The sequence below is a fragment of the Pseudophryne corroboree genome, chromosome 6 (genome assembly GCF_028390025.1).
Source record: "Pseudophryne corroboree isolate aPseCor3 chromosome 6, aPseCor3.hap2, whole genome shotgun sequence".
NCBI lineage: Eukaryota > Metazoa > Chordata > Amphibia > Anura > Myobatrachidae > Pseudophryne > Pseudophryne corroboree.
The window spans coordinates 829,829,109-829,843,876 of record NC_086449.1 but is presented as its reverse complement, the minus strand read 5'-3'; the positions used below and the strand labels follow the sequence as shown (position 1 = coordinate 829,843,876).

General features: G+C 48.9%; 1 protein-coding gene across 3 annotated transcripts in view; it reads left to right on the top strand.

Moving 5' to 3' along the window:
* The window catches only part of TRIM24 (tripartite motif containing 24), a 94,071-nt gene that overhangs the window by 75,229 nt on the left and 4,074 nt on the right, over window positions 1-14,768 (top strand). For 2 of the 3 annotated variants that reach the window (XM_063929355.1, XM_063929354.1), the window contains exons 7-13: window positions 6,076-6,222; window positions 7,542-7,656; window positions 8,183-8,457; window positions 9,744-9,935; window positions 10,440-10,613; window positions 12,502-12,643; window positions 13,020-13,086. In XM_063929355.1, the coding sequence (XP_063785425.1) occupies window positions 6,076-6,222; window positions 7,542-7,656; window positions 8,183-8,457; window positions 9,744-9,935; window positions 10,440-10,613; window positions 12,502-12,643; window positions 13,020-13,086 (1,112 nt within the window). The remainder of the gene's footprint in view (window positions 1-6,075; window positions 6,223-7,541; window positions 7,657-8,182; window positions 8,458-9,743; window positions 9,936-10,439; window positions 10,614-12,501; window positions 12,644-13,019; window positions 13,087-14,768) is intronic. The other variant, XM_063929356.1, reaches the window with a different exon arrangement.

Here is a 14,768-nt window from a genome sequence, read left to right as displayed (position 1 = left end):
TTGAATGAAGTGTGTGAACTAGCGTGGGCTTCCCCCGATAAAAAATTGGTAATTTCAAAAAAATTACTAATGGCGTACCCTTTCCCGCCAGAGGATAGGTCACGTTGGGAAACACCCCCTAGGGTGGATAAAGCACTTACGCGCTTATCAAAAAAGGTGGCACTGCCGTCCCAGGATACGGCCGCCCTAAAGGAACCTGCTGACAGAAAGCAGGAGGCTCTCCAGAAAGTTATATATACACACACTGGTATTATACTGAGACCAGCTATTGTCTCAGCATGGATGTGCAGTGCTGCAGCTGCATGGTCAGACTCCCTGTCAGAAAACATTGACACCCTAGACAGGGACACTATATTGCTAAACGTAGAGCATATTAAAGACGCTGTCTTTTACATAAGAGAGGCACAGAGGGATATTTGCCGGCTGGCATCAAAAATAAGTGCACTGTCCATTTGTGCCAGGAGAGGGTTATGAACCCGGCAGTGGACAGGTGATGCAGATTCTAAAAGGCACATGGAAGTTTTGCCTTATAAGGGTGAGGAGTTCGGGGATGGTCTTTCAGACTTAGTGTCCACAGCAACAGCTGGGAAGTCAGCATTTTTGCCACATGTCCCCTCACAACCAAAGAGAGCACCGTATTATCAGGTGCAGTCCTTTCGCCCCCAAAAGAGCAGACGGGGTAGAGGCGCGTCCTTTCTGCCCAGAGGCAGAGGTAGGGGAAAAAAGCTGCAGCATACAGCCACTTCCCAGGAACAAAAGTCCTCCTCCGCTTCTTCTAAGTCCGCCGCATGACGCTGGGGCTCAGCAGGCGGAGCCAGGTACGGTGGGGGGCTGTCTCAAAAACTTCAGCAATCAGTGGGCTCGCTCACAGGTAGATCCCTGGATCCTTCAAGTGGTATCTCAGGGGTACAGGCTGGAATTCGAGACATCCCCCCGCCGTTTCCTCAAATCTGCCTTACCAACGACTCCTTCAGAAAGGGAGGCTGTGTTAGAGGCAATTCACAAGCTGTATTCCCAGCAGGTGATAGTCAAGGTGCCCCTACTTCAACAAGGACGGGTTTACTATTCCACAATGTTTGTGGTACCGAAACCGGACGGTTCGGTGAGACCCATTTTAAATTTGAAATCCTTGAACACATATTTAAGAAAATTCAAGTTCAAGATGGAATCGCTCAGGGCGGTTATTGCAAGCCTGGAAGAGGGAGATTACATGGTATCTCTGGACATCAAGGATGCTTACCTGCATGTCCCCATTTACCATCCTCACCAGGAGTACCTCAGATTTGTGGTACAGGATTGTCATTACCAACTCCAGACGTTGCCGTTCGGCCTGTCCACGGCACCGAGGGTATTTACCAAGGTAATGGCCGAAATGATGATACTCCTTCGGAAAAAGGGAGTTTTAATTATCCCATACTTGGACGATCTCCTGATAAGGGCGAGGTCCAGAGAGCAGTTGTTGGTCGGCGTAGCATTATCTCAGGAGGTGCTACACCAGCACGGTTGGATTCTGAATATTCCAAAGTCTCAGCTGGTTCCGGCGACACGTCTACTGTTTCTGGGGATGATTCTGGACACAGTCCAGAAAAAAGTGTTTCTCCCAGAGGAGAAAGCCAAGGAGCTGTCATCTCTAGTGAGAGGCCTCCTGAAACCAAAACAGGTGTCGGTGCATCATTGCACGCGAGTCCTGGGAAAGATGGTAGCTTCCTACGAAGCGATTCCATTCGGCAGGTTCCATGCCAGAACCTTTCAGTGGGACCTGTTGGACCAATGGTCCGGATCGCATCTTCAAATGCATCGGTTGATAACCCTGTCTCCAAGGACCAGGGTGTCTCTGCTGTGGTGGCTGCAGAGTGCTCATCTCTGAGAGGGCCGCAGATTCTGCATACAGGACTTGGTCCTGGTGACCACGGATGCCTGCTTTCGGGGCTGGGGTGCAGTCACACGGGGAAGAAACTTCCAAGGACTTTGGTCAAGTCAGGAGACTTCCCTACACATAAATGTTCTGGAACTGAGGGCCATTTACAATGCCCTAAGTCAAGCAAAGCCCCTGCTTCAAAACCAGCCGGTTCTGATTCAGTCAGACAACATCACGGCAGTCGCCCATGTAAATCGACAGGGCGGCACAAGAAGCAGGACGGCGATGGCAGAAGCCACAAGGATTCTCCGATGGGCGAAAAATTACGTGTTAGCACTGTCAGCAGTGTTCATTCCGAAAGTGGACAACTGGGAAGCAGACTTCCTCAGCAGGCACGACCTCCACCCGGGAGAGTGGGGACTTCATCCAGAAGTCTTCCAACTGATTGTAAACCGTTGGGAAAAGCCACAGGTGGACATGATGGCGTCCCGCTTAAACAAAAAGCTAGAAAAATATTGCGCCAGGTCAAGAGACCCTCAGGCGATAGCTGTGGACGCTCTAGTGACACCGTGGGTGTACCGGTCGGTTTATGTGTTCCCTCCTCTTCCTCTCATACCCAAGGTACTGAGGATAATAAAGAAAAGAGGAGTAAGAACTATTCTCATTGTTCCAGATTGGCCAAGAAGGTCTTGGTACCCGGAACTTCAAGAATTAATCTCAGAGGACCCATGGCCTCTGCCGCTCAGACAGGACCTGCTGCTGCAGGGGCCCTGTCTGTTCCAAGACTTACCGCGGCTGCGTTTAACGGCATGGCGGTTGAACACCGGATCCTAAAAGAAAAGGGTATTCCGGAGGAAGTCATTCCTACGCTTATTAAAGCTAGAAAAGATGTAACCGTACAACATTATCACCGCATATGGCGAAAATATGTTGCGTGGTGTGAGGCCAGGAAGGCCCCAACGGAGGAATTCCAGCTAGGTCGATTTCTGCACTTCCTACAGTCAGGGGTGACTATGGGCCTAAAACTGGGTTCCATTAAGGTCCAGATTTCGGCTCTGTCGATTTTCTTCCAAAAAGAACTGGCTTCACTGCCTGAAGTTCAGACATTTGCCAAGGGAGTGCTGCATATTCAGCCTCCTTTTGTGCCTCCAGTGGCACCTTGGGACCTCAACGTGGTGTTGGGTTTCCTAAAGTCACATTGGTTGAGCCACTCAAAACCGTGGATTTAAAATATCTCACGTGGAAAGTGGTCATGCTTTTGGCCTTGGCTTCGGCAAGGCGTGTGTCAGAATTGGCGGCTTTGTCATGTAAAAGCCCTTATTTGATTTTCCATATGGATAGGGCAGAATTGAGGACTCGTCCCCCCAGTTTCTTCCTAAGGTGGTATCAGCTTTTCACTTGAACCAACCTATCGTGGTGCCTGCGGCTACTAGGGACTTGGAGGACTCCAAGTTACTGGACGTAGTCAGGGCCTTGAAAATGTATGTTTCCAGGACGGCTGGAGTCAGGAAGACTGACTCGCTATTTATCCTGTATGCACCAAACAAGATGGGTGCTCCTGCTTCAAAGCAGACTATTGCTCGCTGGATTTGTAGCACAATTCAGCTTGCGCATTCTGTGGCTGGCCTGCCGCAGCCTAAATCTGTAAAAGCCTATTCCACGAGGAAAGTGGGCTCTTCTTGGGGGGCTGCCCGAGGGGTCTCGGCCTTACAACTTTGCCGAGCTGCTACTTGGTCAGGGGCAAACACGTTTGCAAAATTCTACAAATTTGATACCCTGGCTGAGGAGGACCTTGAGTTCTCTCATTCGGTGCTGCAGAGTCATCCGCACTCTCCCGCCCGTTTGGGAGCTTTGGTATAATCCCCATGGTCCTTACGGAGTCCCCAGCATCCACTAGGACGTCAGAGAAAATAACATTTTACTCACCGGTAAATCTATTTCTCGTAGTCCGTAGTGGATGCTGGGCGCCCGTCCCAAGTGCGGACTGTCTGCAATACTTGTATATAGTTATTGTTAACTACAAGGGTTATTGTTGAGCCATCTTTTGAGAGGCTCTGTTGTGTTCATACTGTTAACTGGGTATATTATCACGAGTTATACGGTGTGATTGGTGTGGCTGGTATGAGTCTTACCCGGGATTCAAAATCCTTCCTTATTGTGTCAGCTCTTCCGGGCACAGTATCCTAACTGAAGTCTTGAGGAGGGTCATAGTGGGAGGAGCCAGTGCACACCAGGTAGTCCTAAATCTTTCTTAGCTGTGCCCAGTCTCCTGCGGAGCCGCTATTCCCAATGGTCCTTACGGAGTCCCCAGCATCCACTACGGACTACGAGAAATAGATTTACCGGTGAGTAAAATCTTATTTTTAATTACCTACCGGTAAATTCTTTACTCGTAGTCCGTAGAGGATGCTGGTCGCCCGCCCAGCGCTTCGTTATCCTGCAGTGGTTATTTAGTTCAGTACTGCTTAGTTCTGGGTAAGTACTGTCTTGTTACTGTTCAGCCGTTGCTGATGTTTCAAGCTAGTTAGCGCTTGGGTTGCCTTGTGTGTGAGCTGCTGTGTGAATCTCGCCACGATCTGTGTAATCCTTATCTCGAAGATGTCAGTCTCCTCGGGCACAGTTTCTAGACTGGGTCTGGTAGGAGGGGCATAGAGGGAGGAGCCAGCCCACACTCTTAAACTTTTAAAGTGCCAATGCCACCTAGTGGACCCGTCTATACCCCATGGTACTAATGTGGACCCCAGCATCCTCTACAGACTACGAGAAAAAGATTTACCGGTAGGTAATTAAAAATCCTATTTAATTTATTTATTTAATATATTTTTATGAAATAGTCAAACAGTTGGGCAATTAATAAATGTAATAACCTGTAAAAGATGATTTTATTATGAAATCACAATAAAACTGCAGGAAAACGATAGGTTTTGTAATTATTTAAATAAAAAAAAACCCACAAAGTACAGTGAGTACAATATAAATACAGAGCGGAAGGAGAGAGACAGGGAAGGAGAAGAAAGAGCAGGGAGGAAGGCAACGCTTGGCACATACCCGAATCAGAGAGAGATTTCACAACACACCAGGGAGTTGTCTATGAAAACAATTTATGTAGCAAACGCCTTTATTTTAGATTGCTGCACCCTCAAGTGACTCTCGTACATCACACTAATCTATTACCATGGTGCTCCGCACTCTGCAACAAACCTCGCCCCACCTGTAGAACTCAATAACCTAATATCTCCCTCCTGTAATGGACATGCAAGTCTTGTGAGCAATTGGCCATTGTCCCTGTCCATTCAGGCGTGTACACCGTGGCCGCAGGAATTCCAGAAGCCAGGTAGTCCGTGTACATAAACGGCTACTGTTGGCCACTATATCTATTCCCATATATATATATATATATAAATATTTTTTTTTTTAAATTCTGCTGTCTACAGGAACGGCACCGTAACTTAATAAGAAATAAAAGTAAGCCTCTTATAACTGAATCTCCCTGTTATTATAACACTCTTGTTGCTTGTAGTCTTCATTTGAGTGAGCTAAGCCGATGCTGTAAATTCAGATACAACAGAGAGATAGGGAGGGTGAACCAGATCAGAGAGGTACTAAATCTGCCTAGCATCAGCTAAAACTCCACAAATTCCTCCCCTAACAATCCTATAGGACAGGAGAAAACAACTACTAACATTTTCAATCTGAATTGTAAACAAATCCAATGCGTTAACGAGGCAATACACACAGAAACACCGCATGGTTTAACCTCCATATTTATTTCAATTCAAAACCTTCAGTCCTATTGAGCTGTACTATTCGGAGTGTAATATGTTTAGTCTATACATATATTCAGATGTAATAAGCAGTAACACATTTGGTTTTACTGAAAGATGTAAAATAAATCATATCAAAGCCTAATAACTTTGGATTGTTAATGTTGGAAGCAGTAACACACGGTATTTGTAATACATAGCAACGTTTCGCCGTATTAATATACGCAGGATTCAGTATTTATTTTTATTTTTTTGCCAAAACATCAATGCAAAAAAAACTGGATTAAACAAAAATAAATGATATATTTTTTAAACCTTTCTTCCCCCTCCCAACCCCGCAACAAAGCTTCCTGCTGTATAAGAGGGGTGTTGGTGCAGTGTGTAGTTTTGTGGTTATTTCAGGGCTGGCGCTGGACAATATGGTGGTAATGACAGGTTCTCTCTCTCTGATAGGCTCTTGCCAGGGATCGGCGGATGAAACTCCTGAAGCAGCAAAGTGAGGTTGACGGCTTCTCCAAGCAGCTGGAGCACGTGGTGTATTTCTCCAAGTGGGCGGTCTCCAGCGGCAGCAGCACCGCGTTACTGTACAGCAAACGCCTGGTAGGTCCCAGCATCCTCTGCTTCCTTATCAGCCAAGGACCTGAATTCTGTTCCCACTGTTGATGTGATCATGTACAACCTCCGGCTTTCCATGGGGCCAGGAGAAGCAAAGATAAAATTAAACAGATTAATCTTCCTAGCGTATGTCCTGATCCAGAGATGTACGCAATTCCCATCGCAAGTGTTTTTCTTTTTCTTGTTTTTTTTTCTTTTTCCGTACTGGCCTTGCAATAATATACAGATGTCACAGGCGCTAGTTGTGTACAGAGGCGCCCACAATTGGAGTCTCGCGTAAGGTGTATTGCGTATGCAATTTGTGTAAAATGGGTTTTACCTTATGGTTCTGCAGAAAGTGCTGTAACGTTCTACGGAGCAACCGCTTCTAAACCTTTACACTTTCATGTAGCGATGTTTATACCAGACATCACGAGAGCCAGTTTCATTGAATTTGACCCTTTAAATTCAGATGAGATCAGTTCGGATATTAAGCTTGCTCCCAAATGTGAGAACTTTACATCAGCCCCACTCACACTTCAGGGAGAGCATCCAGCAACCAGATTCATTTCTAGGTCACCGTTCTCTTCTTGTCTCGATGGCCTAGAAAATATTCCATTTATAAACTTTACTCCAGAAATGTCCAGCACTTTCTAGGTTATAATGTTTTATTGTGCCTGATTGTTATATTTGTGGAGTGCGGTAATTCTGCGATACTCCATTCTCCCAGTACTCATCCGTCGTATTCTGTTATTGTGCGCTGATTGCGTCTTATTCAGGCCAAACACAGAGTAGGTGACAATAAAATTGTTCAGTCAGTGGTCTTTCTACACAATGATTGTTTACATCTGAATTTATTTATAGAATATTCAATTAATGTAAGAGTAGTAGTAATACATATAAATAAATATATATATATATTTTTTTTATTTTTTGAAAGCAGGTACTTCACATCTTGAATTTCTGCATTTAGCAACTGAGATATTTAAGAAGATGTTAGGTCTTCCTGACTTCACATATTCACTTTATAAATAAAAAAACATACCTAGCATTCATCAGGTTTTAAGGCCATAAGGTCCGTTTACCAAAAAAAAAAAAAAACAAATTTGAACGTTTTTCTGAATTGCGGTATCATAGAATAAGTTTTAGTGGTTCCCCTGACAGCCCCGGCTGTGAGCTTCAGCCTCTGATTGGCCGTCCCATAGCCATGTGGTGGTGCAGAGTATATTGCATGATGTGTTATAGTACATGAGGGTTCTTGTGTGGGGTGTCACAGTGCTCATGTGTAGTAAATGTTTGGGGTTTGTCTCCCCTTCCTGTCTCAGATAACTTATCGCCTCCGGCACCTGCTGCGCGCTCGCTGGGATGTCGCGCCCGTAACCAACAACGTCCAGTTTCTCTGTGATGCAAATTCCTGGGCCCAGAATATATTCAACCTAGGTAACGCATTCATCTCAGTACGCGGCTGCATGAAACGTTGTTAATAATGTGTTCCAGTAAACTGACCACACATAACCTATTATATAGCAGATTCAGGGGGAAATGTATCAAAGCTTAGAGAATGAGAAAGTACCAACCAATCCGCTTCTAAAAACAGCCTGTAATATGACAGAAGCAGATTGGTTAGTTCTTGATCTCACCCCTCTTTCTCTCCCAAGCTTTGGTAAACTTCCCCCTTAGTGAGAGTCAGGTCTGCTCTGAGTGTTACAGGGGATGCCATCTGCATCCCAGCAATCCGGATACTGCAGATCATTTCCTCTGGGCCAAGTCTGTCTGTCATCCATGTTTTATACAGCCACTTTATAAACGTCAAGACTTTGGGTACAAGATTGGCCAGAATGCTCTGTAGTGAAGAGCGACCCCTGATCTAACACGCAGTGCTGCACACACCCGCATCTAATGCAGTGAGAGCTGTACTCCAGCGTATGTACTGACTGGTGTTTCTGCTCCGCCACCCATGGCACAGGTTCTCTGGTGATTGAAGAGGGGGACCCTGCTCAGCAAACGACTCCTGTGGAGGTTCAGAATTCTCAGGGGAACCCACCCGGCAATCAGCTGCCCAAGTTCCCCTCCCAGATCAGCCTAGCTCAGCTCCGCATCCAGCACATGCACCAGCAGCTCCTCGCCCAGCGGCAGCAGGCACAGCAGCGACCAAATGCCAATGTACCCCCACAGCCCATGGGCATGAATAACCCTAGAGTCCAAGGGCCACTGCAGCACCCACCTCAAGTTGGCAATCAGGTAAGGTGCCCCTTGTACGTATGATCATCGTGTGCACTGTTACCATACTTTATTTGTTCTGTCTGCGGTGCAACGACAGTAACCACCTTCTCTGCGCCGTGTAGAACTTTGTCTGCGGTGCAGTGACGGTAACCACCTTCCCTGCGCCGTGTAGAACTTTGTCTGCGGTGCAGTGACGGTAACCACCTTCCCTGCGCCGTGTAGAACTTTGTCTGCGGTGCAGTGACTGTAACCACCTTCCCTGCGCCGTGTAGAACTTTCTGTCTGCGGTGCAGTGACTGTAACCACCTTCCCTGCGCCGTGTAGAACTTTCTGTCTGCGGTGCAGTGACTGTAACCACCTTCCCTGCGCCGTGTAGAACTTTCTCTCTGCGGTGCAGTGACTGTAACCACCTTCCCTGCACCGTGTAGAACTTTCTGTCTGCGGTGCAGTGACTGTAACCACCTTCCCTGCGCCGTGTAGAACTTTCTGTCTGCGGTGCAGTGACTGTAACCACCTTCCCTGCGCCGTGTAGAACTTTCTCTCTGCGGTGCAGTGACTGTAACCACCTTCCCTGCACCGTGTAGAACTTTCTGTCTGCGGTGCAGTGACTGTAACCACCTTCCCTGCGCCGTGTAGAACTTTCTCTCTGCGGTGCAGTGACGGTAACCACCTTCCCTGCGCCGTGTAGAACTTTCTCTCTGCGGTGCAGTGACGGTAACCACCTTCCCTGCGCCGTGTAGAACTTTCTCTCTGCGGTGCAGTGACGGTAACCACCTTCCCTGCGCCGTGTAGAACTTTCTCTCTGCGGTGCAGTGACGGTAACCACCTTCCCTGCGCCGTGTAGAACTTTGTCTGCGGTGCAGTGACTGTAACCACCTTCCCTGCGCCGTGTAGAACTTTCTGTCTGTGGTGCAGTGACGGTAACCACCTTCCCTGCGCCGTGTAGAACTTTCTGTCTGCGGTGCAGTGACGGTAACCACCTTCCCTGCGCCGTGTAGAACTTTCTGTCTGTGGTGCAGTGACGGTAACCACCTTCCCTGCGCCGTGTAGAACTTTCTGTCTGCGGTGCAGTGATGGTAACCACCTTCCCTGCGCCGTGTAGAACTTTCTGTCTGCGGTGCAGTGACTGTAACCACCTTCCCTGCGCCGTGTAGAACTTTCTCTCTGCGGTGCAGTGACGGTAACCACCTTCCCTGCGCCGTGTAGAACATCAGGAGCCGGTTGCTCTATGCCTTGATCAGATTTTATTGGATAGTATATACTCACGTCCACAATGTAAAATAAAATGCAACGTCTTTCTCCAGCAAGCCCAGCGATTCGTGAATGTTCAGACCATGAACCCGAGAGCCAACGGTATGTTGGTGGCCGGCCAGCCGATGCGGTACCCGCACAACGCGCAGTCTGCGGCGGAACTTCATATGCAGAACGTGCCCAGGAGACCCATGGGGCCCAGTCCTGTCCGTGTGGCATACATGGCACAGCATGCCATGAAACAGGTAAGAGGACGGTCAACCGTATTGATAATTGTTTTACAGATGTAGCCAAGTTCTGCCTTGCCGCAATGCAGCTTGCTCCATGGCGCGCCAGGCTGCAACTATTCGCAGCTGGCGATCGCTCCATTACTTCCTAAGGGCGCGTGCGTACGCACACTAGTCATGCCAGCAAAGCTAAGCATGGCTACATCTGTATATGAAAAACGTTTGTAAATCTGTGGCAGCAGCTCCCGTTTTCTCTTAACGAATGCAGAGAGCTTAGGCGCGCGCACTGGGCTGCTATAGAGTTTGCACCTGTAGGCTGGAGCAAGGCTCTATGACTGTGTCGTGATGTCACCCAGGGGGAGGGGTCGCCGACTGTAAGAAGTAGAGCCCCGCCCACAGTGTCCCTTGGATGCGACGGGGCTGCACTGCTGCAGTGCCACTGGCATTTTTTTTTTAAGCTGCTTTGGGTTTTTATGCACACATTTTATATATATATATATTTTTTTATTTTTTGCTCCATAGTGGCAAGGCACAGGAAACCAATCCCTGGCCCATACGGCTGCCAGCGCCACTGCCACTCCGTCCAGTCCCACCATTACTAGCGTGGCAGGCAGTGATGGAAAAGGTCTGTCTTCTCCCGTTATTGACCTGGTATCATCAGCAGCCAACTCCTTCAACCTCCCACCCCTGCCTGATGTAAGTCTTTGTCTGTGACATTTGCTGACACACCCACAGTGCGAAACGTTACTGTTGCGCTGCGCACTCTCAGATGGTGACATTTGGCGTCACAGATTCCGTGGCACGGTACAGCCAACTTACATGATCGCAATAAATCAAATTTCAACTTAGGAAAGCTAAAATAAACACGTATAAATATTCATAAACCACACATTCTGCCAAATTCCATTGTCGGGAAACGTTGCGGTGAGTAGTCCGTTATGTCTCGCAGGCAGGTGATAGAGGATGGGGGAGGTGATGGGGAGAGTAAAGAAGCTAGTAGAGGGATGAAGAGACTGAGGGATGTTGGCCATATTGAAGGCGAGAGATTCAGCATAGCAGGGGTGGAGATAAATCAGAGGGGAGGGCGGAGTAGTCGGTTGAGGGGATAAATTGGAGTGGACGATGGCATTTCAGGGGAAGGGGATAAATCAGAGGGAAGGGCAGAGTAGTCGGGTGAGGGGATAAATTGGAGTGGACGATGGCATTTCAGGGGAAGGGGATAAATCAGAGGGGAGGGCAGAGTAGTCGGGTGAGGGGATAAATTGGAGTGGACGATGGCATTTCAGTGGAAGGGGATAAATCAGAGGGGAGGGCAGAGTGGTCGGGTGAGGGGATAAATTGGAGTGGACGATGGCATTTCAGGGGAAGGGGATAAATCAGAGGGGAGGGCAGAGTAGTCGGGTGAGGGGATAAATTGGAGTGGACGATGACATTTCAGGGGAAGGGGATAAATCAGAGGGAAGGGCCGAGTAGTCGGGTGAGGGGATAAATTGGAGTGGACGATGGCATTTCAGGGGAAGGGGATAAATCAGAGGAGGGCAGAGTAGTCGGGTGAGGGGATAAATTGGAGTGGACGATGGCATTTCAGGGGAAGGGGATAAATCAGAGGGGAGGGCAGAGTAGTCGGGTGAGGGGATAAATTGGAGTGGACGGTGGCATAGTAGGGGAAGGGGATAAATCGAAGAGGATGGTGGCTTAGCATGGGGAGTGGATAAATCGGATGGTACGGTGGCATAGCAGGGTTGGTGATAAATTGGAGGGGAGGGCGGCGTAGCATGTTGAGGTGATATCTCGGAGGGGAGTGCAGTGTAGTAGGGAGAGGGGATATCTCGGAGGGGAGTGCAGCGTAGTAGGGAGAGGGGATATCTCGGAGGATAGGGGGCGGCGTAGTAGGGGGAGGGAATATCTCGGAGGAGAGGGCGGTGTAGCAGGGGGAGGGGATAAACCGGAGGGGAGGGTGGCGTAGCAGGGGAGGGTGGCATAGCAGGGGAAGGTGATAACTCTGAGGAGAGAGTGGCATAGCAGGGGGCAGGGATAACTCGGGGGGGAGGGTGGGTGGCGTAGCAGGGAAGGGGCTAGCTCGGAGGGGAGGGAGGGCAGCGTAGCAGGGGGAGGGGATAACTCGGAGGAGAGAGCGGCGTTGCGGGGAGGCGACAACTCGGAGGAGAGGGTGGAATAGCAGGGGGAGGGGATAACTCGGAGGAGAGGGTGGAATAGCAGGGGGAGGGGATAACTCGGAGGAGAGGGTGTAATAGCAGGGGGAGGGGATAACTCGAACGAGAAGGCGGCGTAGCAGTGGGAGGGAATACATCAGAGGGATGGAGAGGGGGAGGGGATACATCAGAGGGGAGGATGGCATAGCAGGGGGAGGGGATACATCAGAGGGATGGAGAGGGGGAGGAGATAAATCTGAGGGGAGGATGGCATAGCAGGGGGAGGGGATAAATCACTATGCTTTGCCTGACTGGTCTGTCTGCTGGTAATAGCTGTACACGTAGGTCATAGCCAATTGTCCTACACTGTAAGATGCGTTACCTCCTGTTTCATCGTCCCATGTAACGCATGTGACCGGTTTCTGTTCCAGATCGATAGCACTGATCACGCGATGATGGACAAGATGATGCGGAAAGACAGCATGATGGAGAATCACCACCAGCAGCAGCAGCAGAGGATAATGTCCCACCGAACCGTTCAGTCTCCCAATTCCTCTGTGCCGTCTCCACTAGGTACAGAATGTCTGTCTGTCGCTCTGGTCAGAGATCAGACGTCGGTGGGCTGAGCCTGGGCTGGGTTAGCACGATACTACACCGACACATTATAGCCGGCGTATGTCCTTGTGGTTCAGTAAGCTTACACTCTGCTGCTGGTCCCGGGCCGGGCCGAGCGTGGGAGCGTACTGTTGTACCGCAGGCAGTGATACGTCAGTATTTATGTAGTTACTGGTTAATCTATCCCAGTAATGAGCCACAGATCACATCCTGCCCTTGCTACGTAGTGTCTGTGTACCATCGTTCTCACTACTCTAGCACCATGGCTCATTGTGCTGGGTAATGGTCCTCTGCCGGGAGCTGCGTCTCACTAGGATCATTTCTACTAATGCAGGATCCATGGCTGGTGTTCATCATCCCATCCGTACCTCAAGCGCATCCAGCGTCGGCAGCCGGGAAAGGTAACCACTTGTCTGCATGAGTGTCACGATCCCCAATGTCCTTGCATCATTTCCAGCGTCTGATTCTGTATGTAGGCTTCCTCACGAGCCCAGTACTGGTGTAGGGACAGGAGAGGCTTCACGCAATTACTGGCAGTAGGGGGACACAGACATTGGGCATTATAATCCACCTGTATGAAGCATACACCGAGTATACAGAATCTTTGTGATCCCCTGTGTTAGGCAGAGCTGTGATTGGGTAGGGGGTAGAAAAAGGCAGTAGCTTTGGGACACACAGCAATAGGACAGCGTTGCCCCATGGGCAAACCCAAGATTGAGACTGCAGAAGATTTCCGGGGCCATCTGGGATACGCCAAGGCAGATTGTTTTTGGCCATGACATAATGTCTGCCCTATGGGACCTCTGCTCACTGCAGGTTGTTCCAAGCTTCTCGCAGCACGCCACGGGGGTATTTTTGAATGAGTCCATCCTGGACACGATTGGAAGTACAGATAGAAGATAAGGCAATGGCAAGTTTTTGCAGGGAAAAGAATATCGGGCCAAGCCTCCAAGCTTTATCCTCAGAATATAGAACAGCCGGTGATTGGGCCGCCCTCCCCTCAATCAGCTGATTAACGCAGAGTTTCCCACAGTCCGCCATTACAGTCCAGATTTAAGGATATCCAAGAATGAGTCCAGAAGGTTAAGTCAAATTGAGATACTAATTAAGCCACCTGTGCTCAAGCACGGATACGCGTGAATTCTGGACTATAATGGCGGAGTTTAGGAAACTGCTACATTAGCGAGGTAGCTGGAATTTGCAGGTCGGCATAGAAGTATCTACTAATTTAGCATGACCGTGCGTCTCTATGGTAGCGACTGCGTCTTTGGCCAATGCAGTCGTAGTATGCAGAGGTCATCGCTTCCGCCATAGTCAGTAGGCATTACATCCAAAATGTCTGCCCGTCGGTGAATGTACTTTTTAGGGCTGACCTGGAATAGGTCAAGAGAGGAAAGTGCCTCCTGATTCCACAGCTTCCGTCACTAGAGGCCCCTTTTGTTTCGCTATCAAAGTTCTGTTGCCTCAGTTGCTTATTGGTCCCCTACTAGCTATCTACACTGAAACCATGATATGCCAGAGCAGATCTCCACTAATCACGATGGAATAAAGTCTTCGGCATTGTTTTCTCCTTCACAGTTGAGTCCAGTGAACATGGTCCACCCAGGAATCCTCTTCTACACAACTTTCTGGAAACTTGTGCCCGACCAACCCGTTACAGTGGCTTACTTGAGCCATCAGGGCACTTCATGTGCTGATACTTTTGGACATTAAAATGATATACGGGATGCAGGTCTTTTCACTCTCCAGGTTTTCCTTGTGGCTTCAGTCTTGTTCTAAGCGTCCTCCAGGAATCTCCCTGTGTTCAGTTCCGTTGGCTTTCTCTTGGCCATTGCTTCAGCTAGGCAGGTCTCTTGCCTCATCCCTTTCTCCCATCTACCCTCTAAGTCTGACGTTTTGATGGTGGGGGTAATTCTTTATCCATTCAGGTCAATTCCTTACATACTAGATATGGATTCCTAACGGTCAGAGAAGGTGTAATGGTTGATGTAGAGAGAAATGCAGTCCCCTGTCCACTGATGTCAGTGTTGGGTAAGACAGGGCTTCATGTCATGGTGGTTGTGTTATGTATGGAGGCAGCAGG